General features: G+C 41.7%; 1 protein-coding gene across 2 annotated transcripts; it reads right to left on the reverse strand.

The window, feature by feature from the left end:
* Window positions 1-4418: 4418 nt before the first annotated feature.
* On the reverse strand, window positions 4419-23979 carry OPTN (optineurin). Of its 2 annotated transcripts, none has more exons than XM_010580970.1 (13): window positions 23610-23979; window positions 21562-21761; window positions 18798-18956; window positions 17303-17379; window positions 15037-15168; window positions 13813-13897; window positions 10274-10389; window positions 9446-9595; window positions 8313-8406; window positions 7483-7641; window positions 6647-6777; window positions 5624-5703; window positions 4419-5383 (listed from the first exon to the last, which is right to left on the reverse strand). In XM_010580970.1, the coding sequence occupies exons 1-13, from the start codon at window positions 23818-23820 to the stop codon at window positions 5262-5264; spliced, it is 1716 nt and encodes a 571-aa protein (XP_010579272.1). In that variant the 5' UTR covers window positions 23821-23979; the 3' UTR covers window positions 4419-5261. The 2 variants fall into 2 exon arrangements, with proteins under 2 accessions (XP_010579272.1, XP_010579271.1); XM_010580969.1 differs by having other exon boundaries at window positions 15037-15171.
* Window positions 23980-24263: the final 284 nt, after the last annotated feature.

Genomic DNA, 24263 nt, shown 5'->3' on the forward strand with positions numbered 1-24263 from the left:
CCCATCTTGGCATGGGTGCAAATCCGTGGGGAGGCTTCAGCACACCATATTTTTCATATTTTCCCTCCCTCTGGCTGCTAATTGCCAGTGTGATCCAGGCTAATCACAGAGCATCACCAAGTCCTCCTCCTCGCCATCTAACTGGAGTAATGTTGGCTTGCTTGCTCCTGTGACCTGAAGTCTGCAAATCCAGAGATAACCTTCCTGCTCACAAATCTGACGCCCACCCCATGGGACTGTTCTGGCCCCTTCCCAGTCTGGATTTTAAATCTGAAGTGGAATGAAATGCTTCTGGCTCCTGTTCCACATCAAATCAGGGTACTGATTGTGGAACAAACTACTACACCAGGAATGACCTTTGTTAAAGACAGTGATATGGGGACAGGTAGTATTTCATGGACACGTAGCATCTAGTCACTTTAAAACACAAATACATTTTATCTTATCTTTCATCTAAAGGAAAACAAAGGGGATGTACTCTTAAACCTGTGCTAATGAGCATCTGCTGGCCGTTGTGATAGCATATCTGTCCTCTGGACTGCAGTTAATGGTGACAACAACAGACAAGTAATCCTCCCTGTTGTATGAACAGGTTTCAGTGTATTGTGGTTTTATTCTTTGCAGTTCCTTGTCCCTCCTGATTTGCACTATTATACCTAGTATCTTGTCTTTCTATGAAGACCTACTTCAGCTAATCCCTGTCTTCCTGTTAGTATTCCTGTGCTAAGATCCCTTCTCTTTCTGACGCCTCTTAAAATGATTAATTTTGACATGACGGATGCACAAGTAATTCCTCCTTTGGCCTTTCACATTGATTTTCTGTGTTTTCATTAAGGTTAATGCTCCTCAGATGAAATCAGCTCTATTATCATTCTATTAGTTTGATTTTGGCCTAGTAGCGTTTCCATCAGATTTAGATCATTGCAGAATCCATAACTATCACAAAGCTCCCGTAATAAAATTGGATTCAGGGAAAAAAGCACATAAATCCTACTGTCACAAGGAACCAATTAAAAGCCAATAAGAGATTGCGTCTGCTGGGAGTACTTGTAATTGATGAAGAAGGTTGCAACCAAGCTGATGAATACCTCCGCACAACAGATTTCAGTTAGCTCTTGTGTTACCTCAAATTACAGATGAAGCTGTGTGAGAGAACATGAGCTGTAGCTAACAGAAAACAAGAATCCAGGGTCTATAAGAGATAATTAGAACAACAGTGACAACCAGCAAATTAAAAGCAACTCCTCACTTTAATTACAGGGGCAAAAAAGTGATTGTTTCTCCTGGTATTAGAAGGTGAGGTCTCACTGATAGCATGACATGAAACATACACTGAAGGAAGATTTTCTTTGGCCCAAGAAACATCAGGTATTTTTCTTGCGTACATTTTAAGAATATTCATCTGCTGAGAGTGAAACATAAATCTTACGCTATTGAGGCCTTTGTTTTGAATTAATCAGCTCTAGAATAGTTTCTATTTCAGGTTTGAAGCAGAATATTGAGTAAAATACTAAGTCACCAAGCTTTTTATTTCTAAATCCACTATTGATCTGTTCAGTGTGTTTTCTCCTCAGTGATTTGGATCTTCATCCACAGGACAATTTGAAGAAGCACTTATTTATGGAAGTAGGTTGACAGGAGAATTTGTCACATACAAGTACAAAATATCTGCTATAACTCTGCCCATTCAGTTGTGGTATCGAAGATCCCTAAGGCTTTCTCCTGCAGAATTGTTCCATTCTCCTTAGCTCAACATCACAAGATGACGTAAGTTATATATATAAATTTCACTGCACAAGCATCTCTCTCACAGGTTGTACCATCCTTTTAATGTTCAGAACTTCAGAGTACAGAAGCATGTTGATCAGCCACGTGTGACCTGATCTTTACCTTCATTTGGAGGAAAAGCATTCCCGCCCCCATACCTGAAAAGCTGTGCTGCTTTCCATCAGCCATTGCTGATGGACAACACAAGCACTTGGACTCTGTATTATGCCTTGACTTCTTTTCCTTGAGAATGGTCTGCATGACCTTGTCTGAAGATGGGGGCCCAGTGGGGTTTTCCATGTACCCTATTATGCTAGAACAGCCATCCCCAAACCAGAACCCCTCTTCCAGGTGCATGAGTATGCCCTTTCTCCTCACCAGTCAAAGCACTGAGCTGCGATCTTCTCATAGACCCCATGAGCGCAGTGGAGAGAGGACTAACAATGACAAAAATGGATGATGCTTTTAGCTAATCTCTCTTAAAATTGGAATCCCGTGTTTCTGGAAGTGAAACACCCCCATGAAATAAGTTGGCAATAAAGGCCATGGACCGGTTGCTGTTGTCAGAGAGCATAGTCTCTCATTTCTTATGGACAGATGACACGGCTCTTAAGCCACGTCAGGGCGGGTGAGCACATGGCTCCTTCACATATGCAACACTCCAGTGAGGGTGTTGGATGTTTGAACACTGAGTCCTAACTCCCTGGTGTAGTGCTTGTGGGGAAGGGACTGTCCTTTTGTAGCTCAGCACTGACAATTGCTTTCTCCGTTTCTGGTGTACGTGGAAACTGAGAAACCCCAGATTTTAGGACTAAACCCATTGCTAATTGTAGCCATATCATAATGTGTCCTGACATTTAAGACCTTTCAAGATATATATTCTGACTGAATTATATTACGTGATTATCTGCGTAACAGGTATGGAAGTAGCTGTACTTTTCAAATGAAGAAAAAATGGCATTGATGGAGACCTGTTAAGTCCTGAACTCACCTCACTCTGTCCCACCTCCTTTGTCCCTCCCCTGATTTACTAAATCTAATGCTATTTCCCATAACTCCCGCAATGGGGCACAGTAAATACTGTCATCATAGCTGTCAGTCTTCTGTTCAGAAATTCCCACTTCGGACTACTTGAGGCTCAGCTGGTGAATAAATGTTACAATGGTCTTTTACCCCGATTTAGTATGATCTGAGTAGAATGCATGCCCTTTCTATTAAATAAACTTTTAAACTGTTTTATTAGACTAATGCTGAAAAGCTAGCATTTTGATCAGACTGCACAGTAGTAGCAGTTTATGACTGTAGCACTATCCTAATGAAGCTGGACACATAAAGGAAGTCAATCACTTTCACTCACACCAGTTCTGTGGGAAGCTTATGGTCCACACAGTCCTTCAGGGGGAGTTTAGGTGACTGTCTCCACAAAAGACATTTCCCTCATCTTTTCCCTTCTGCTCGTTTCTTTCTGCATTAGGAATATGCAATTGCCTAAAATCCAGAGACACAAATTCCTGCTTGTTTGCCTTTATTCTGAATAACTTTTTCACTGATGAGTCCCTCAGATAAGCACACCCAATGGTTAGAGTAAGGTTTGGGGATCAGAGCACCCTGCTTTTTGTTAAAGCCATTACAACTGTACAAGCAAAAACTACAATTGCATTTTGTTATAGTTTTGCCCTTTACATAAACCTACTCCGCTATTAGGTGCTTTAGTTATAAACGCAGTTTCTCTTGCATTTTATCTTCTAGAGATCCAAGCATTCCTACAGATCACACTGCCTATATATGAAGGAGGACTTAGGCTTCCTAACTCTGGCAACCCAACACCTCTGAGACCAGCGCACTGTAATGTCAAATCAGGAAACATTCAGGCTTATTATAATGTCAACTTTGAAGTGGAAGGGTGAGCCAAGAAGTAATAAAGTGATATTAAAAATAAAATGTTGAACTTTTATATTCAGGTTGTGTGATCATCCCACCCTGCTCCTTCTGAACACCCAGCTCACAATTCTGGCAATCAGAATGAAGTGGACTGGGCACAAACGAACCTTGCTGGTGCCTCTCGGTAAGCCTAACAGACCTACCCCAGGACAAGATGGCACAGATTTAAGTACTGGATTGTAATGAGTCCTGGCATATTTGCTTCCAGAAATTCAGTCTTGAACAGTGGAGGAAAAAAATAAAAATCTTTCCCTACACCACAGTTGGCAGATCAGTCCAAAACCACTCGGAGACTTCCTTTCAACTGGGCAGTGCCAAAGTGACCAACACTTCTGTTTTTTCAGGAGGAAAATGATGCCATAATGAGGCACCATTGTGGCTGAAGGTTTTCATGCATCTCTTACTTCCCTTCCCTGCCAATTTCCAACAGTGCAAATGTTAGCTGTTTGCAAAAGACATGAAACTCCTCATTTGCATGGATCCCAGTCATTTCCTGCCGTTCATGCTGGTTCATGTGTTGTTAAGAGTTGTGACTTTTCCTCCCTCATGCAATGGCAAGTTAAGAACTGTTTTTTTGTTGACATAAAAACACCAGGGAGGACAAGAACAGAACTAATACACTACACTTCTTTCTACGTGAGCTTTTCAGCCATAGGTATTTGCAGTCCTGTTTCAGCCTCCAAAGTATTCACGGGCATAGATAATTTTACACTTGCAATAGATTTATTTTGAGATGTGAAAATCCACTATACTCCTCTTTTTAAATTAGGTTACATCCATCTCAGCGCTTTCTAGCACAATACTGTACAGGTTCAAGTGAATTTATTATAATAAAGAAGAATCAAGACAACACCTTAAAAAGGAACAGTTCTATAAAACCAAGTGACTTGGGTACACCAGGAGCTACATATATCAGACCTAAATGATCTGTTTTAAACCTTACCCACATCTGGCTAAAGCAAGAAGTTACATAAGCCATCAAAAATTTAACATCAGATTAGTATGGTCACAAGGGCAGCAATAAAACTGCCATCTGGAGAAAGAGCAGGGTTCATTTCAAATGCTCGATGAATACAGCACTATTCCATTTTGCTGAAAGCTTCTCAAACAGCTTTTTTAATGTATTAATTTTCTGGTACACAGTATATGAGAGATGAAGTATTTACAGGCTCACAGTACTTTTAATTGATCAGCATATATCCCATCTCCCTTCCGACTTCAGTGATTCAGTCCTGTTCTGCAGGCTAGCCATAAGAGCAGAGCACATCAGGGGAATGTTCCTTAAAGATTTCATAGCAGCAGACACACTGGGAGTTCTTTAATGCATCCATATTGTTATCCTATAAAAATTCTTTTCCTAAAGCAGATTACAACAAGATTAGTGAGTACAGGGCAGGATAGGAGTTTTACCCTCTTCCCATTGAATTAATGAGAAAAACCCTGAAAGCCTCCTTCACGGGTTGTAGAGTTGAGCGTTATTTCAGCAGGAAGAAAAAAAAAAATATGTGTTTGGCAGGTGAAATTTCAGAAGATGAAGAATTGGAGGGCATCACTCAATTAATGCAATCCATAACATGAATCTGCAGTGTGTCCAAATCAGGTAGAATTTCTTCACATTTGGGACATGAATACATTGAGATATTCCGCTGCTCTGGCCAGTCTTGACTACCAGTTCCTGCAAGCAGAGAAGATAAATGATTACCTGTTATATTACTTGATTTTGCCACTCTTTTTGTAGAGTGATTGAAAGAGGACTGGCTTGCTCCTAACAGCCAAAGAATCATGTTCTCTGCAGCTACCCAGGTGCCAGAATAGCCACAGGGGAGCTGGGGAGCTGCTTGCAGCCAAGCAAAGCTGTTTTAAACTGAACACAGCAGGGCCTGGCCCCGTGAGCTGGAGAGGTTGCTTACGGTACCTCTTTGGACAAGGCGAGGTGAGTGTTCCCGATCTGGTGCCCTCGCTCCGTGGCGATTCTGCATCTCCGCCAAAGAGTTACTGTGGAGGATAAATAAGTCAAGGGCTCTGAAAAAAGCCTCAGTAAAAGGTATCTTCCCATTGTCCCCAGAAAAGGTAAAAGGATTCAAAATAAATCAAAGGATTTGCAAGTAAATCATGTCAACTGGTCATGAATTTAGTTCACTGCTGCTCAGAAACAGGACCTAGAAATGCTGCTGCTTTGTGAGATCGTGCCAAGGTCCTGCTGAAATCAGGGTCATACAACTAACACCAGCAGGATTTGGGCAGCTACACACCTAGGGATCTGGGGCACACTCCTCTGGAAAACTCCAGGACTCTCAGCTATTCAGGGCAAACTGCAAATTTGATTAAAGTAGAAAGGCAAGTTATACCAGAGAAAGGGTTCAGTGTACAGTTGATGTGAAATGTGACTCGATTCTTCAAATTCTGGGCACTCTTCTTGTACCCATGGCTTCCACAATATGAGTGGAGGACACAAGGTTAGTATTTCTTTTTTCTCTTTTACAGGTAGGAGTGCTAAACTGGTGCAATTCCAGGGTATCACAGCACTTGAAACTATGGGTACTTACTTACCACTGCCACCTGGAGAAGCAGCAGATATCCCTGGCACACATGCAGCAAGCTTAGCTGCATATTCACCACTAAAATTGAGGCCAAACCCCAAAGAAACTCACATGAATCCACGGGGAGAATTTACCAAGCATGAATCATCCAAAGTGAAAACTTGCTAAAGCACCCAAGTAAGAACTAACACACATTACAGAGATTCTATCACAAAATTAAAAAGAGAAGTCAGCCAATTCATTTTTTTTTCTCTTTTAAAATTCAAATCAACCAAGAAATAAATGTCTGCAAAGTTGTCTGTCTTTCTACTGAGATGCTAGCAAGACAGTGTAGGTCAACTCCAGCACTCAGCATAACAAGACAGTCCAAAGGCAGCTCAGCCAAAGTCTGTTCTCACCGGCCAAGATCTTCAAGGTTTTGCTGCTCTTTTAGCAGGTATGCCAGCTGGACAGCCAACTGCTCCTTCTCCTCATGGATCTTCTCTCTTGCTGCCCTCTCAGCATGGAAATCAGAACAATAAACTTCCATCTGATCAGAGAAATGAAATCATGCTAAGAATTTGTAACTTAGACTGAACCATAGTCATGTATTATATGCCAAAATAACAAATCTGTATCATAGGCTCCATCTACTCAAAACACTCTCACAGCACCTACACACTGCAAAGCGAAGACCTGCACTACTTACAAGGTGAAGAAGACTCAGTAGTTTCTGGATTCTGTATGATATTTCAATTGTCTTATCTGGGACAGTGCTATTGCCCTCTGCTGTACAGAGGCAGAAATGAGGCACAGAATAGCACTGAGGAGGTGACATGACCAATCGCACAGACAGATCTGTGGCACAGACAGCGGAACCGGGCCAAGTTGCCAGTTCTGTGCCTTAAATGTGAGGCAGACCCTTTTTAGTCACTGCTTACACCACTGGTTTGAGTAAAATCACCCCTAAAACATATGCAGTGATTCTTAAGACAGTGGTTTTAAATACACAAACACATCTATTCCCAACTTTTGTTTGTTGTGCCAGACTCCAGCATACACAGTTCCTCCTACAGAACCATAGGAAATGGTAGTAAAGGCTCCGTAGGGATCTGCAAGGCAGGCCGAGTAAGGGAATTATGCTTTGGAATTGAGGAAATGTATTCAGTACTGAAGAGCAAGCCATTAAAAACCTCCTTCTGGTTTCTGAATATTGGGTGGGGGAACTAGCCAAATTCTGAAGAAGAGCTGATACCTGAGCACGGAGCACAGCCATTGTTTCAAGGTCCTCCTCTTGCTTAGCAATCATCTGCTTCATTTCATCTATCTGGAGCTGCTTTGCAGCAAGGGCTTGTTCTGCCAACTCTACCTTTGCATTCAGTTGTTCCACCACAACTTTATCCACTCTGTCCAGCTGCAAGGAAGAACTATGATTATGAGATGAACACAGAATACAACTCTGCTTGAAGTGAAAGGTTTCTTCTTACTCCTCCTGCCCTTGGAAAAGCTTCCAATTTTGGTCATCAAAGGAACTTGGACTAAGACAGCAGTGGTGATTGATATTTTATTTTAAAGATTAGTTTTGAGCTTTCAAATTACATTGTATCAAGTTAAAAGAGAACTCCCTAATGGACACTGCAAATTATGTTTCCCCACTTTCCAAAATTATACAGAAGAATCTGGCACTTCCATGGAGTCTCAGTTATGAACAAGGCCTCACTGTGGTGGGCATTCTATTTAAGATTACAAAAATGTCTAGAGGTCTGCCTTCGCACATTTACAAATTATGCTGCAGGAACACCTATATATGCCTTTGCGTATCACTGATCTCTAAGGACTGCACTCCATATGGCACTGCAGATTAGACCTTATCTAGAAAACACCATGGCAATACTGATGTGTGGATAAAGTTTTCTATAATTGACAGCACAGGATATATGTTTATCAGCGCAATGCTGCTATGTTGCATGCTGTATTATGTGGAAGGGACAACTGTTTCCTGCCCAAATTTGTTCCTGGATACAATCTCCCATCCCTTCCCACTTCCCCCTAATTAATTATGATTTCTTCTTGTGATGAGTTTACCTCTTTGAGTTTCATTTCATCGATTCTTTTCATTGCCTCAGTGAGCTCAGGAACGAGTTTGCTGTATGCATCCTGCAAGCTACTATATCTTGCCCTGTTTATGACAAGAAAAGAGGTGAAAGTTTGAAACACTTAAAATTTCTTTGAAATCTAAATAATCTGTTAGAATTTAGAAAAAAGCCACCACCAGCTCCTTGCAAATGAAACTGCATTTCTAATGAGAAAAAAATCACGCTCTGTGTCTCAACATCTCTCTTCCAATGAGTTCTGTGCTGCTCTATCCATGGACTAAGTCCAAACAAATGTCCTTACTGATCGTCTGCATTTGATATTGAAGAATCCATCATGCAATATTTTTATATCAAGCTCACAAATTCTGTTCAAAATGTAACACCTCTCTTAGGAAGACATCCAAGCCTTGACTCAGATACTTCAAGAGAATGAGAATTCATCAGGAGACAGACTCCAAAGATAATGAGCAGCTTCTCCAGCAGCTATGACAAGTCCTTCAGGAAGTTCAGCCTCTCTGTACAGCTTGGACTGACATTTGCACACTCCTTACATGGACTGCACATGATGACAGGGAGCAGGGAACCAGAGCAAACAGTGAGTCTCTTCACCTCAGCTTCACTGCACACTTACCTCTCCTAGTTGCAAATGTAGTGAGGGACTGCAGACCTCTTCATTAATGTCACTTTCCCATCATTGTCACCACCTGACTTGTCCCTGCCCTCTGAGATGTGGATGCATTTACCCCTGCTAGTCAGTGGGACAGCTGATGTCACTTTCCTGCTTCCTCTACCTGTATGTTATACCTGACCCTATTCCACCTTTGACTTCATGACAAAAGGAAGATACAAGTCAGAGCTTACAGCTCAAATTTTCCTAAGTGAGGGCTTCAGTAGATGAAAGAATACAGTTTGGGCCTAATGTGGAGACTCCAGATTCAAAATAACATAGACACTGAGGTGAATGCAGGTTTCTAGTTCAGACTCTACAAACATAACATGGTTTCAAAGGGTGCAGAACACAAAACAGTATTTCAGATTCAATTCCCCTTTGGCCAGGTTCCCTTGGACTTCCCTTCCTCACTGACAATACCTCCCTGGAATATAAAATCAAGTCATACTCACTTTTCTTCATGTGTCTTGGCTTGTTCCAGCTTGACCTCTGCCTGCATGCTCTCCACCTGAAGTTCCAGCTTCTTGATGGTGTATATTAGCTGCTGCTTCTCCTCCAATTCCGATGCAGCAGCTGAGCTTTTTCTTTCCAGGCCTTGGCACCTGACAGAACAAGGAAAAAAGGTTATCTCTCCTGTTCATCTTTTCCTGGTGGATTGGGCACACTAGGCATATTACAAAAAGAATCTTTGTGTGGTTCACTTTAAAGGCTTATTTTGATGAAGAACAAGGAAAGACAAAAAGGAATCTATACACAAACATCAGAAAACAAAGCTGCTGAAACCAACACTCACTTTCTTACTATTATGAATCTCAAAGAACTGGAATTTGACAGAAAACTAAGGAACTAAAGTGAAGGCCTTGTAACCACTTTTTATAACCTATGCAATTGGTCTTCAAAAGCACAGACAGTTCATGTGAAAAGGGTCATAACCAGGTCCCTTAGCTTCTTCCCCTAAGACTAGAACATGGATTGATTATGTGAAGTGGAAAACAGGAAATATTTGCCTTTACATCAGGAAGGGTTAAAACCCAAGTCTTAAAATTCAAGGCACTGAGGTTCTATTTGTAGAACTAGGTTGGCAGCTCAGATTTTCTGACAATTACTGTATTTCTGTACTTTCATCTCCACTTACAAAGAAGGAGCAATCTTTTACAGCATTTCTATGAAACAGGTATTTAAGTTGATATTTGTAGAGCTGGTGAGTTTCCCAAGGTGGGAGTTGACATACAAATATATGCTGGGTGTCAGAGCAGAACTTTTGTTCTTCTGAACCTTACTTTTCTTGAAGCTTCTTCTGAATCAATTCTGCTTCTTTTAACTTCTCATGGGCTTCCTGAAGCTCTTTAAACAGAGCACAAACTTGCAAATTCAGGGTTTCAACTTCACTGCCAACCTTTTAGAGAAAAAAATAAGGAAAATTACACATGGACAATTCAAGATACCCAAGCAGGAAATACCATTCTTTCTCTAGAGAAAACAGCGTAAGTCAGTATGCACTGTTACATTCTATACTCAGTAATAAGGCCCTGTCCACAAGGCTGTGCAATTACCAACTATTCCTAAATATGGCAGAACCCCATTTTGACTTAATACTTTCATAAAATCCAGGTGACTCAAAGACAACACTATTACTGACATTCCAATGTTGGCTAGAATATACCTCATGCAGATGGGAAACACGTCTACATTTTCTTTCTCAAGAGTTCACAATTTAAAACACATGAGAAAAGCAGACAGATTTAGTGATTACTGCTGCTCCTCTAAGCAGTAGTTACAGTCTGTCAAAGAAACATAAACAAATGATCTATCCCTAGGTAGGCTTCCAGTCTGCTAGCATCAGGGTGCTCTTTAGAAAGAGATGTGATGGCAGTTTTAGGTCAGAAGCAGCAGTTTGGAACTAGTAGATGAGGCAGACCAAAACCTTAGACTTTCTCCTCCCAGTTATATCCTGCAATGGCATTATCCCTTCCATTCTAGTTTGCTCCATTCTTGTTTCAGGCAGAAAGCAGAGGACACAGAAGTTTTTATGCGTTGTAATTTATTTCGATTACACACGAAACCCCTCCAGCCAACTGCCACTCTCCCTACACATACCAGCCTCTCCCACACCACACACATGAGAACCACAGGTCTGGAAGACTTTAGTTCTTGACTTTTTGAAGGAGAAAATATAACCCCAAATGGTAACTCCATTACCATGCATTCATGAATCAACTTTGCAAACCAAGATGATGATTTATAGTAAAACTGTCATCAATTTTGTTGTGTTTCTGGCCCTTTCATTTGGCCTTCAGACCACAGGAAGATCACTGAAGGATCCTAAAGACAGGCAAAAAAACAAGAGGAGGAAAGAAACAGCAGCTGGGTTCTCCTCCAACCTAAGACACAAAGGACGCCTCAGAGTTTCAGTTCTTAAAATATATCTCCACGCTCTGGAAGACGCGAAACCTTTGACTCCTGCTGGTTTGTAGTCTCTGGAGGTACATCCTGGAGCATTCCTAAAGACACCTCTGAATCTCATCATCATGCTAGCATCAGCCCAATTGACCCTAGTACTGTAATTTTCATTGATAATGTCTTATCTCATCAAACGCACAGAAAGTCTCCAGTCCAGCTTGGAATAAGCTGGGTGGCTGTGACTAAGAAGATACCAGGTGTATCAAGAGCATGCTGCTGTCCTATTTCCTTGAAGAAAAGCTCCAGTTTTCCAACAGGGGAAGTCCACCACTTCCCCAGGCAACTGAAGCAATAGAAGTTGTTCATCCATGATGACCTGTGAACATTTCCAGCTTTCATCTCAAAGCAGAAGTGTGGAACACAGCCAGTGTGACTGAGAGGCAGACAGAACACAATTGTCTACTGACAGATGTTGCTGAGGACACCCTCCACAAGCTGCCCAAGCTAATATCATTCATCAGTCGTACCAAGCAAAAGGGACTGAACATAATGGTGTAAACACTCACAAAACACATTGCACTACGCTTTTTCTATCTCAGAAGCAAAAAGAGATCATTCTTCTACCATCATAGCTGCAAAACAAGCCACAAAATTATTTTATGCAGCTATCCAACTAATCCAATCACACTCACAGATGAAAGCACTGATTTCTGTAGGGTGATGGCATTTCAATTTGCAGAAAACTAGACATCAGTAGAAATTGCCTTAACAGAAAACACGTCAACAAATGAAACCGTATACCACTGGCAAGAGTCTGACTTCTAATAAAGCTGGACTGTGAATTCCTGGTCCCTGGTGAAAGCCATCATAATTCAAGATATTTTACTTAATTGGAACACAAGCAATCCATGCTTCTGGAAAACAAGTCTGGCAGCCTTGCTGAAAGAAAAGGCTAACCTGACTAAAAAAATCCCATCCCACAGTACAGACTGTCTCTCCCCAACACCCATTTCTTACCCTGCCCAGGAAAGGAGAAACACCTAAATCATAGCCTCCTAGACCTCTTCTTCTGGGAAGCTTGCAAGCAGCCTCCCAGGGAAGGCAGAGCACTAACTGCAGTGGTGCCTTAAGATAACTCATCTCAGGAGACCTGGCTGAGGTTAGTGTCCAGCTGCCTGTTTGGTAGAGCATGTCCTCTAGCCTCTTCTCCCCCAGCCATTCCTCACTCTCCAAACAGAGCCAAAGCAGGTTTGAAAAAACTTTTCCCTCTCCCCCAGGATGTCTTCAAATGCAGAGCCCTCAAAAATAGTGCATACTGGACCCCCACATTGTTTCATTGAAGATCTACATTTTACAATATGGGGAGATAACATGAGCTTCACTGACAAGACCCTCTGAAGGAACCCAATAGCATATAAATTGAAATGACTGCCATCACAAGCATGTAACTATGCTGACCTCAATATCAGCATTTAGATGAGCATCTGGCTCAAGCTGTAACTCAAGCAAAGTTGAGATAAGTACTGGAAAGAATTAAGTGAGACATCATCTCTCTTCCTAGAAGGGACATCTCTCGGCCTCACTGCAAACTGGTCTTGTTTAACTAAGCCAGCCCTGCCCTAAAATACCTGTCCTAGCCTTCAGAAGGGCACAGGTCTCCAGCAGATCCCATAGCGTATTTGCTCGCCCCATGCAGCACCTCAGACAACCTAGACTACCTCATACACAGGCACCCTTAGTTGCCTGTATTATGCAGTTGCACTGAACCTGAATGGATCTCCACTGCTATGGGAGCTTACACGCTTACCTCACATAGAGAGGCTTGCAACTGTAGGCACGTAAATTTAGGCGTCTAAATCTGGAGCTGAATCCCAACCCCAACATCCATTCAAACCCTTAACTGAAAACAGGAGGACTGAGTTTGCCTGGAACTGTGTCTCAATCTAAGACAGTTATGCCCCACCATTGCAATACATCCTACCAAAACCATGAAAAAACCCCACGCAAATGAGCTCCGCATTTAAAGTCTGTTTTACAGTATACTGTCATTGGATTGTGATCCAAAAGCTGACCTATCCAGCAGCAAGAAAATTTACCCAGTCTAGAACTTTCTGGAGCTAGAAATGACCGCATTTGTCTCTGTTTAGTGGGCATGGCCAGGGCAATGAGGTATACCTGCAGTTACGCTATGCTTCCCTAGTTCTTGGCCACCAATCTCACCCTTTTTTGGTGGCTGATGTAATTTGGAACCACCTCTAAGATATGGATTGGAGAGTTCAAAATTCACTTTCATATACCCTGTGCAGGATAATTGCCCCTTGGTCCCTGAGTGCAAGTCGAAATCTAGGCCCTGAGGTTGTTGGCCTCAACAAGTAAGCTGTATGTTGTTAAATCTCAGCTCACGAGGACAGGTACTTACAGCCTCTGAACTCTCCTCTTCTTCCTGTTCAGTTTGTGTCCCACTGTCCAGGCAGCTGCTGGCTTCCTTCTCCAGCTTTGACAGTCTGGAAAACAGAAGGAGCCAATAATGATAGATTTGGCCTATATTTAAAGTGAGACTGTGACTGTTCAATGATTTCATGCAAGTGATGTACTCTCCTTCTAACATCACAGCCACAAATGAGAGGCAGAACTGAAAGCACAGACATGCAGGAAAGCCTGTATAATCATGGGGGTTTCTGAAGAACACAAGACACCCAGCATGTATATATAATTAAAATGGATGTATAAGTCTGCAGGTGTGGTGAAGGACAGTGACATTCAGTCCACAGTGAGCGATCTTTAGTACAGTGCACAACTGCTAACCCTTTGGAAATAGGTCAGTCTGTTCACTGAATCCAGTAATTAACAGTGCCTCTATTTTCTTTTGATATTTTCAGAGGCTGAGATTTCTAAGAATCATTTGGCTATGGCTCATTACCTCTTCTAGGAAGGCCACATAAAAGCAATTACCATGACACCAACCTTTCACAGTAGATAACGTCCTGGAAGTCTTACTCTGTCTCTGCAAAGTGGGGATTTGCAACAGCTACTGCTTAGGCAATTTTCCACACCTGAACAGTCATGCTGATTTATACCAACATAACTGAGCTGAGACATACCCTCATGCAGGTCTCACTGGAAAAGCTCTCTCTTAGACAAGTTTGGAATTAAACTTATTTTAGACATTTCTCAGGAGCTTTTCCAAGCTCACACATTGCTAAATGTAGCCTGCCAATATCACGAAGAGGACTGTAATTCCTGTTTTATACATAGTGATTTGCTTAAGGCCCCACACGCAGATGATTCATACAAAACCAAGTAACTATGGAGGAGTGAGTAGAGAGAACATCCTCAACTAGTCACCATATCATTCTGACATAACCTGGGGAAAGTTGGAACCCAAAAGGAAATGGGCAATTTGTCTGTGCTGCTATAGGAAATAATAATAAAATGTGGAAGCTCTCTTGCCCATGGAAGAGAACCTGTGGTTTATCCCTATAAGGACTACCACAAAAATAAGTTATTGTTACTGACTGCTTGGGTAATTCCCCATCCAGGTCACACTGATATTTCAGCTTGTCTCTGATCAGTCACAGACTTGGTAACTGCAGCAGCCCTGGAAGAGAACAGCTCCAAATTTTACAGTGCACCTGCTTCACACCTCTCTTTGTGATTCTGCAGCTCCTTCTCAAGTTCTTCCCTCTTCTGAGTTTCATTTCTAAGGCAGCAGAGCAAGTGGCTCACAGTTAGCTCCTCGGACTCCAAATTCTTCGATTCATCTGCAGCTTTGCTCCTGCTTGAAACAAAACCAGATGTATATAACAACAGCTATGATTTTACTAGAGCACTCCCTTATCCATAGTTCTGGGACCCGCTCTGACAGACCACCTTTTCACACGGTGCTGAAAACCAGCGTTCTGAGCAAAGGGCTCATTCCCAAGAACCAAGACCTGCCCACAAACCGCTAGCCACAGTTCCTGTGCGTGCAAATGCAGCCCTTGGTTTGCGCAGTGCTCAGACAGTCCCCATGAACCTGGGGGAACAGTTTAGTACTTAAGCAAGGAAACCAAAAGCAGTCAAGGCAATACAAAACCCAGTGCATTTATTCTAACCTACTTTGCAGCCCCTTCTGCAAAGTGCTGCTGTCTGTTCCCAAAATAACATTTTTTTCCAATGAAACACACAACATTTCTTATCTCCGTCTCATTCCTTTCCAAAAAAAGAAGGCACGTTCCACTAAAAATTGTCATCAGAAATTGCTTTCTTTTTCAGAAAAAATATCTTCAATATTTCACCTCCTTCGTATTCTATAGCTCTTTTCTACAGTAGCATAATGCAGTTTTGAAGTGAACCAAAACAAATACAAAACTACCTGAAAAACAAGGCAAGTTAATTTCCTGAGGATAAAATACTGTATACCATTCCCTCCATTTTTATGTCCATCTAGACAGAAAGTCAAAATCCCCTAACTATACAGTAAGATAGGCAGGTTAAATACACTGTACATTTCAGAAGCTCAGCTATAAAACAGCAGGTGTTTAAAACTTTGCTTTTGTAGTTCAGAACAGAAAGTAACGCATAGTCCTCTGTGAGCTCCTGAGAGCTAGAAATCTTTGGTGAGCAAAATTCAATACCCCAAAGACAGTGTTCAGCCAGGATATTTTAAGTAAATAACTTTTATCAGGGGATTTTTAGTGGACAGTTCTACTCTTACAGAAATAAACCCGTCCTGAGTGGATCACATTTCTCTGAACCTGTTAACAGCACCAGTCTAAAGTTTCAATGCTGGACAAAGACACGTGGTGACACAGAAAATATTTTAAGAGGTACATATACCCCCTGTTCTCGCAGATATGGCCCAGATACTCATCAAAAGGTAAGCAAGTCCCACAGAGAATGTCTTCTCGTAATCAGAGTGTTCTCAGAAGCCACCACTAACAACAAGCTGAATACTTGCAGCCCAGTCTGTGGTCAGCAACTCTCAGTTTCATCCGCAACCATAACTTCCTCCCCCGCCTGCCCCTTCAACTTCTTAACTGTATGCTGAGGGACCAGTTTTATATGTTATTACATTAAAAAGCCGTTCTCGCTTGCAGGGATGTAGGGAGTGACAACTTGTACATGGAGCACAGCTTTCTGGCCTGCTATGCCCTTAGCATTTTCTATATCCTTTCCTTCCAAAAGCAAAGGCCACAAAGTAAATAAGAGAGTTCAGCCACAACCATCTAGCTGCTAAATTGGGCAGTATCCAAAATGGAAAGTTTAATAGTATCAGCTGTCTATGTCCATGAGGAGTAAAGGTTCAGCTGGGGGCAAGAAAGTCCCTTGTGCCCTGGAGCTGATGTAAAGATCAAATTTTGAGAAGTAACCTAAACAGAATGCTGGTATCTTAAGCTTAGTAACCTGAAAAATAAGGACTATGTCACTGCACTGTCTTTCTACCCCACCATGATACAATTTATACCAACCACACACAAACAGAACAGACAAGGTTCAGATCTGAAAGACTACAAGACCTCTGATTCTTACTAACATCATTGTAATTGGGTAGAGGACAGATACTCTATTAGACCATCTCCAATGACTAGAAGGGAGAGACTCCCTGCAGCCTCTATCTTTATCTTTTCTGTCTAGTCTCCCTTAAAAGCCTGGAAAGTAGGCAAGTCAGCATGTACACAAATGCCTAGCCAACTGGCCAGAATATGCACTCCCTCTTGTCAGCTAGTGAAAATTGGGAAGAAAAATGCCAGAATGCTGAGGGTCTTTCTGACATGGTAGGAAGGTAGAACTACTGCAACAGAAGGATGCAAGGCCACAGAAAAACAGGGTTTTCTAGTGCATTCCTCATAGAAAAAAGTTCCCTCACATTGAAAACAAAACGCATTGCAGAAGCCTGAATTACACACATTGCACAAGAACCTACGTACATGTAGACAGCAGCATTACCGGTCATTTCACCGCTATTCTCTTGACGTTCCTTTGCAGTTCTATTTATTTCTCCTTCCTAGGAAAGGGAAAACACTATTAGCTTGGTATTTGAACTAAGCAGGACACAGTTTTTATTTACTTGAGTTAAGGAAGAAAACCAGGGAAAACTATTATCATGGCAATAAAAATAAATAAAACACAAAACTCCTACAGATCAGTTTCATGTTTGGAAATTCTTAACTTAAATACTTCACATGCCTTTCCCTGTATATCTTCCGGACTCAACAGAGAAGAGGAACAACAATGAGATTTGGCCTTCTCCTTTTGTCAGCAACTTCCATGGCCACTCTCCCCTACAAAGATGACCAGGCATCACACAGCAACAGCCAACATCCCTGCAGAGGACTTTAAAAATAAGCCTAAAACCCACTCTCCTGCCTCCCAAAAGAACCACTCTTCTTTCCCACTACAAAACTCACTCCTTGATCTTTGTAGCCCAAAGGAGAATCTTTGTAGCAAAAAAAAGGGAAAATGCATCCTTGAAGGTTTCCTGCAGTCTGAATTTTTCTTCAACAACTCCAAACAAGTTTTAATTAAATTCTCTTAATGTCTTGTTGCACTTGTACTTTCCAGAGAGGGATCTGCTATTATGGGGATAGTAGAGACCCACATTTTCACATTTTGCCTGTGAAGATTTTTCAGATACAAGAAGAGTAGAAAAATTAGATTTTTGTGCCCCTAGGGAACATTCTACAGCTTTGCACTTAGTTTTCTTTGCCTGCATCTCTACATATCTGTCAGTAGAAAGTGAGCCCCATTCTCAAAAGAAAATGCCCCCCTCTATGCATAGGTGTTGCCCCTTAACAAAACATAGTACCAACTTTCCCAAGAATCCCAACTAAGATAAGACACTTAGCATTTCAAATTAGTCCGAAGTCACCTGCTGGACCATGTTGGTTTTTCCAGAGAATATTTTTAATGTGATGGAGGCTACCTATGACATTAATTTACTTTGAGCATGAAAGTGAAAGGACAAAAATAAATTCCAAGTCCTTCACCACTACACCTTGTAACACACAAGTGCTCCATGTCAGGTAATCTAAGAGACCATAGAATCATAGAATCATTTATGTTGGAAAAGACCTTTAAGATCATTGAGTCCAACGATGCAACTCTTCTCCCAAATCCACTGTGCCTATATCTTGTGTTACTGCTTTTGCTGGCAGTTTGCAGTTCGCTCTCAAAGAGGCATAAACACTTTTCATTGGCATGGGTATAGATTCACCCTTTCTACTAAAGGAAGACAGGGTGCTAAATACCTGACTGTAGAATGTCATCAAGTAAACACTGTCACCATAATTACACTCAGACCTGACTTCCTCATCATTTAGCCTAGTATGAGAAGAAAATTCAGTTTGCAAAAAAAGGAGGAGCAAGCTGGAACCAAAGTTTCTGGCCTCAGGTCACTGTGTTCTTTTTATTCCCCTCACTTACATTTATCCCAATCTCCACAAAGGAATCCTCTGCTGAGGAGATGTTCAGCTTGACCTGCAGTTCTGAAATGATGGCTAGCAGATCTGCCTTCTCAGCCTGGAGCCGCTGCACCTGGGATTTCAGCTGCCTCGCTTCCTTCTCGGGAGCCATGCAGCCCTCCTGGGATAAACAAACCCTGCATTAGCCAAGCAAAAGGAAACACCAGCCAAAGAGCACAGAGCCTGAACATAACAATGGTGTCCCACATCCCTTCTTCTCTGTTTAGGTTTGCCTGGAAAAACCCAGCGTACAGATCCCTAACCTATGCTTTGGTCCACTAGACAGCAAGAAGTCTACACTGTGAAACCAAGTTAATCAAACGATGAGCATCATGCTTCTGGAAAACAGGGGCCTGGTTCTCTAAACGCATAGATAATTAGGATGTAAATCTTTGCCTGAATCTATGCCTCTCACTACCACATAGAGTCTCAGAACTGTTGTCTTTTTTCACCCATATCCTATCCCTCTTTTCCCAAATCTACCTAAGATTATAGGGAGAAAAAAAACAGTGGGCAGACAGCTTTTCCACACAACCCACTTTCAGCCTTCCCTCACCGTACAACTTCTCCGTATCCCATCTCCATGTATAAATCTCTCCCTAGATCCCTGACCTTCACACAAAGTCCTATATTCCTTCTCTTCCACAAAGCCTCTGTCCCTCAAAGATTCTCCCCAAACTTAATCTCTCCTTCCAGTCATGACGGTCTCCTTCACCTTCTGCCTCTTCCCTTTCCCCAGGATCCTCAAAACCCTCTCTTAAGCCTCTACATAACCAGGAAGCCTCATTTCTCTCCTTTAGATGCCTCTTCCCATTATGAAACTTTCCCTGTGAGTTTATTTCTTCCTCATTTTGTAATCTGAGCCTTCCACCTCCTGGTAATACCTTTATTACACCACATTATCATCAATGTAAATTCTAGACAATTCCTGGAGTCTGAATTGCATTCTAATCTATCATTCATGCCAAATCTCCAAACTCTTGCTATGCTGACAGTGTCTCTCAACCCACAGTACCACCCTACCCACCTGACTTGCTTGTCTCTGATTTTGTACTTAGGCTGTAAGAGGATGCAATTAGAGTAAGCTCCAGTGAAAAAGAGAGAGCTTTACAGCAACCTGTGCAAACAGAGGTACGATTTTGAGAGAAACCCTCCTAAGAATGCTCGTTCATCACTAAGGGAGGCAACACAATATATCTGTGATTTACTTTGAGTGAAAGAGAGATGTCGCAATGGTAGCAATGGACTATAGTCTATCCCTGTTAATAGTAAAACACAGGTGAAAGAAATTAACTGATTTTAAATTAGAGGAATTTTTTTCATGCTCTTTCTAAACAAAAAAAAGAAAAAAGAAAAAAATTAAAGTAGAACTAAAGCATTCAAGAAAGTAATTTTGGCTTAAATGACAGTCAGCCTGAAAATCATCATCAGATATGAAAATGTTGCTGTCTAAATTAGTTACCACTGGCTAATAAAACTGCAAAGAATCAGAGAAGAACCAGTGCTTACTCTACAAAGCTCTTGGAATGAGATAATTAGAAAAGATTTATTTTTACTTATCTGGATGTTGGATTACTATAGCAGGTTGGATCACTCTGTCAATAACATACTTTAAGTATTCAAAGTACAAGAACTTCTAAAGCAGGTAAAGGCAGAATAAATCCTCTACTTCCCCTTAAAAACTATTCCAGATTTATGAAATTCTGAGTTTCCTTGAAAATCCTGAAACAGAACTTTTAGCCTGTAAAGATTGTGTAAGTAATACTTACACAATCACACTATTTATACATTACTTTCTTCCCTCCTTGTAACTTCTGAACTCATTGGCTAATTCTGATTTACATGCTGAAAAATTTCTTACAGAGTTCCATAAAATAGGCAGTCAGGCAAGGAAAGGAGTGCCTACTAGTGTCTCCGTTGAGAAAAAGGCTAATACACTCATCCTTCATCAGGCAACAGAGAATCCACCTGGGTCCTGGACGTACCAGATACCAGGATGCATCAGTTTGGCTCTGCATGAAACTTCTTGTTAAACACCTCTTCATGTGACCATGTGGGACACAAAGCAGGTTTTGTTTTAATAGGCTTTGTCCATAGAGGTCTTCAGTACTACCTGCAAAATGTTGCCTGGCTACTAAGCAATCACCTGCAATGTTAGGAATGATGTGTTGCAGAACCAAAGGTAAGACAGAGGGATGAAGCTCTGTCAGACTCAAATAGGGCAGCAGAAGTACAGATCTAATCTGACCTTGGTAAAAGAGTTTTCATGAGAGGGAATGACATAATAAAAACAGATGGCAGGTAATTTTTTTTTTTTCCTTACATGTCAACTTCTCCCTGGAAACACAAATACAAAAGCAATTAAACGATCATGACAGAGAGATAATCTAACCAGCAAAGGGAGGGATAAAGTCAAGAGATACCCAACAGTAAACAAAATAAAGAATGAAAAGTTAGCAATAAATGTTTATTTCTTATGTCAAGAATGTTAATTATTATTGTTAATTAAATGTTAATGGAAATGTAAATTATCTCAGGTGTGGCACAATTTTCTTACTACACTCTGAGAAGCCTCACTTTATAAGTCAGGCCAAGACCTCTTGTTAGATCATAAGGATAAAAATGGAGATGTTAACAAATCTCCAAAGCTCCCAGTGTGATGAAGGGACTGAATGCTCCAGACTTTCAGTTCAAAAGCGTGTCAATCCAACCAATTCCTTACTTACCATTTCAGCTCCTTCTCTTTCCTTTAAGGTCTGAAGTTGTTGCTGTAGCTGTTCATTTTCAATGCACTTGGCTAGCAAGCACTGCTTAGCCTCCTTAAACTTTAACTCATAAAATTCTCGTTCTTCTTTCTGCTTCTCTCGCCAGATGGAAAGTTCCTCATATCGGTCCTTCATAGCTTGGTTATGCAACTTCATGGCTTCTAAACAATAGCCAGAGACAAGACATTGGTTCACATTACTACTCTGTCAATGAAACAGCAGATTTCCACTATACTGAGCTCAGAATTCTTCAGTATCAAATGGCTTAGCAATAATTGGGTATGAAATGCAAACCTCCTTCTCGTGTACCTTAAATACCAAACCAAAACTAAACTTAGTATAGTCCATTAGCACTATAATAAATAGCATTAAATCCACTGCTGAAATCACATGCCCACACTCTCTCACTTGACTTATTCCTAAACTGAGAAGTACAAGCAAGAAGTATTGTTCACAAGAGGTACTTGGTATCTTGCTGCACGTGTTATTACATGATCAACCCAACTGAAACTACCGAACTGAGATTCTGAAACTACTGAGACTTGGTACAGAAAACAGACATCCTGGACTGGTAAATTACTGCATGAAGACAGATGCTATCAAATCAAACATCTCAAATATGCCCAGCAATGCTCTACTTGAACATTTGATTATGATTTGATCGAAAGCATTGAAAAAAATATACCCGACAATTTACAGCAAAGTCAGTTCCCCCTGGCTGGGAAGCCATGTATGTGTAACAAAGTCAGTATGGAACAATGTCAGTCTCACTACTGCAAAATGCTTAAAAGATTTTTAGGAAGAGTCACTGAAAGTATTTCAGACTTGCTTTTTTTAAAGCAGCAAACTCAACGCCAGTTGCCTGAAAATCTTTTATACATTGCATTTTCCAGTAACTTCCATTATGTCCTGATGTCATATTATAAACTGGCAACTAATTCTTCAGGTTACGTACATAAATGTAGCTCTGGAGAATGATTCTGCAAGGTATGAGTTACAGCAGCTGTCAATATGGTCCCGAAGCATTACCTTGTATGATACAGGACCTTTTAGCATAATACCAGAGGTACTTCTAGAAACAACTTTCCTGCCAGATACCCATGAGACTCCAAGGCAGAGAGCTTGGACCAGGTCCAAAAATTATTCAGGTGGAATTTAAACACTAGTGTAAAATCACAGGACACACAATATGTGACTTCATGCTCTGTTGCCATATAAACAGTGACGTACCACTGTCTTTTACATAGAAAATTCCCAGATCCCTTAGGTTTTGCTCTATCCATTTAAAAAAAAAAATCATATGTGACATCTAAACTCCTAGAAACCAGAAACACGTCTATCTCACCTGGAAGACTCAAATCATTAGGCATTTTCAGGAAAACCTATCGATTTCTCCCAGATAGACCCTGCCATGGCCACCGCTTCCTTCTGAAGTACGGAAGGTGCTGCCACATCTAAACATTCATAGTCATTACTACACACAGCGCAGGACAGCCTGCTCCAATCCCCCTCTCTGCCCAAGAGGATGTGGCTCTTTTCAGCCAGCATCCTAACCCAAACTGTTCTGGGCACTGTGCAGTACCCACCCCTCCTGATGCAGCTATGCCAAAATGTTAGTCTGTCTGCAATGGAGCTGCCCAACAGTCCAAAAATACAAACCAAAAAAGCTCTTAGAGGTTGATGAGCAAAGACCATATCATAGCAAGAGATATTCCATCTCGCCTCCTAAAATACACAGTGCTATACTGCTTATGTATAATTCTAAAGCAAATAAGTCACCCGTACATTGGGCTGTTCTCCCCCTAATCTTCCATACCAATTTAATTTGATGTGTCATACCAAACTGGGCTTGCTACTTGCAGAGTCTCTTATAGAACAAATGCCACCTGGGTATAAAATGTTATCCAGCAAGGGCGAGTGAGCACAGAATTCATACTCATAGGACAAAAAACCCCACAGAAGAGACTCAGGGCTTTTGCATTTCAAGACCAGTTCACATGCACATTCACCTTTTAAGTCATTGTTCTCAGTGATTAGTTCTTTCATCTGTTGTACCATCTCTTCTGGGGTGTAGGTACTAAGGGCAGGGGCTGCCATGCTGTCCGTTCCGTTTTCCATTTTACTCCTGGGATGCTCCCCATTTTCAGCAGGACGGCTCTTCAACTTGCTAGACATTTCTGAAGCGTCTACTACAAGGTTTGCAAAGAGAAAACTCTCCATTTCTTGCCCAATAAATGTTTATAAAGAAAACATAATCATACCTTTATTTTATTAAGACAAGCAAGCCACATGTCTTGTCACAACACACAGGCACCTTCTAACCCCTCTGACCCCGCTACACCTGAGTATCCACGAGTCTCCACATCCCATTAACCCCTCACAGGACCGCATGCATAAAGCAACGGATCCCCGAGACCTCCCTCAGCCTAACCAACCCCTCCTCGGGAGCCCCTTCCTCTGGGAATGAAACAACAAGAACCCCCGTCTCACCGACCCTCCCCTCTTTCCCTCACCAGCCCCGGGCGTGCGCAGCCGGACAGTATTTTGGGCGGTCGGCACCTCCCGGCCCTGAGGGGAGCGGGCTCCGACACCCGCCCGGCCCTGACAGGGCCTGGGACGCCGCCGCCACCCCCCCGCCCCGCTCGGCCTCCCCCGACGCTGCG

This window comes from Haliaeetus leucocephalus, unplaced genomic scaffold (assembly GCF_000737465.1).
Source record: "Haliaeetus leucocephalus isolate CR32 unplaced genomic scaffold, Haliaeetus_leucocephalus-4.0 Scaffold751, whole genome shotgun sequence".
Classification (NCBI taxonomy): domain Eukaryota; kingdom Metazoa; phylum Chordata; class Aves; order Accipitriformes; family Accipitridae; genus Haliaeetus; species Haliaeetus leucocephalus.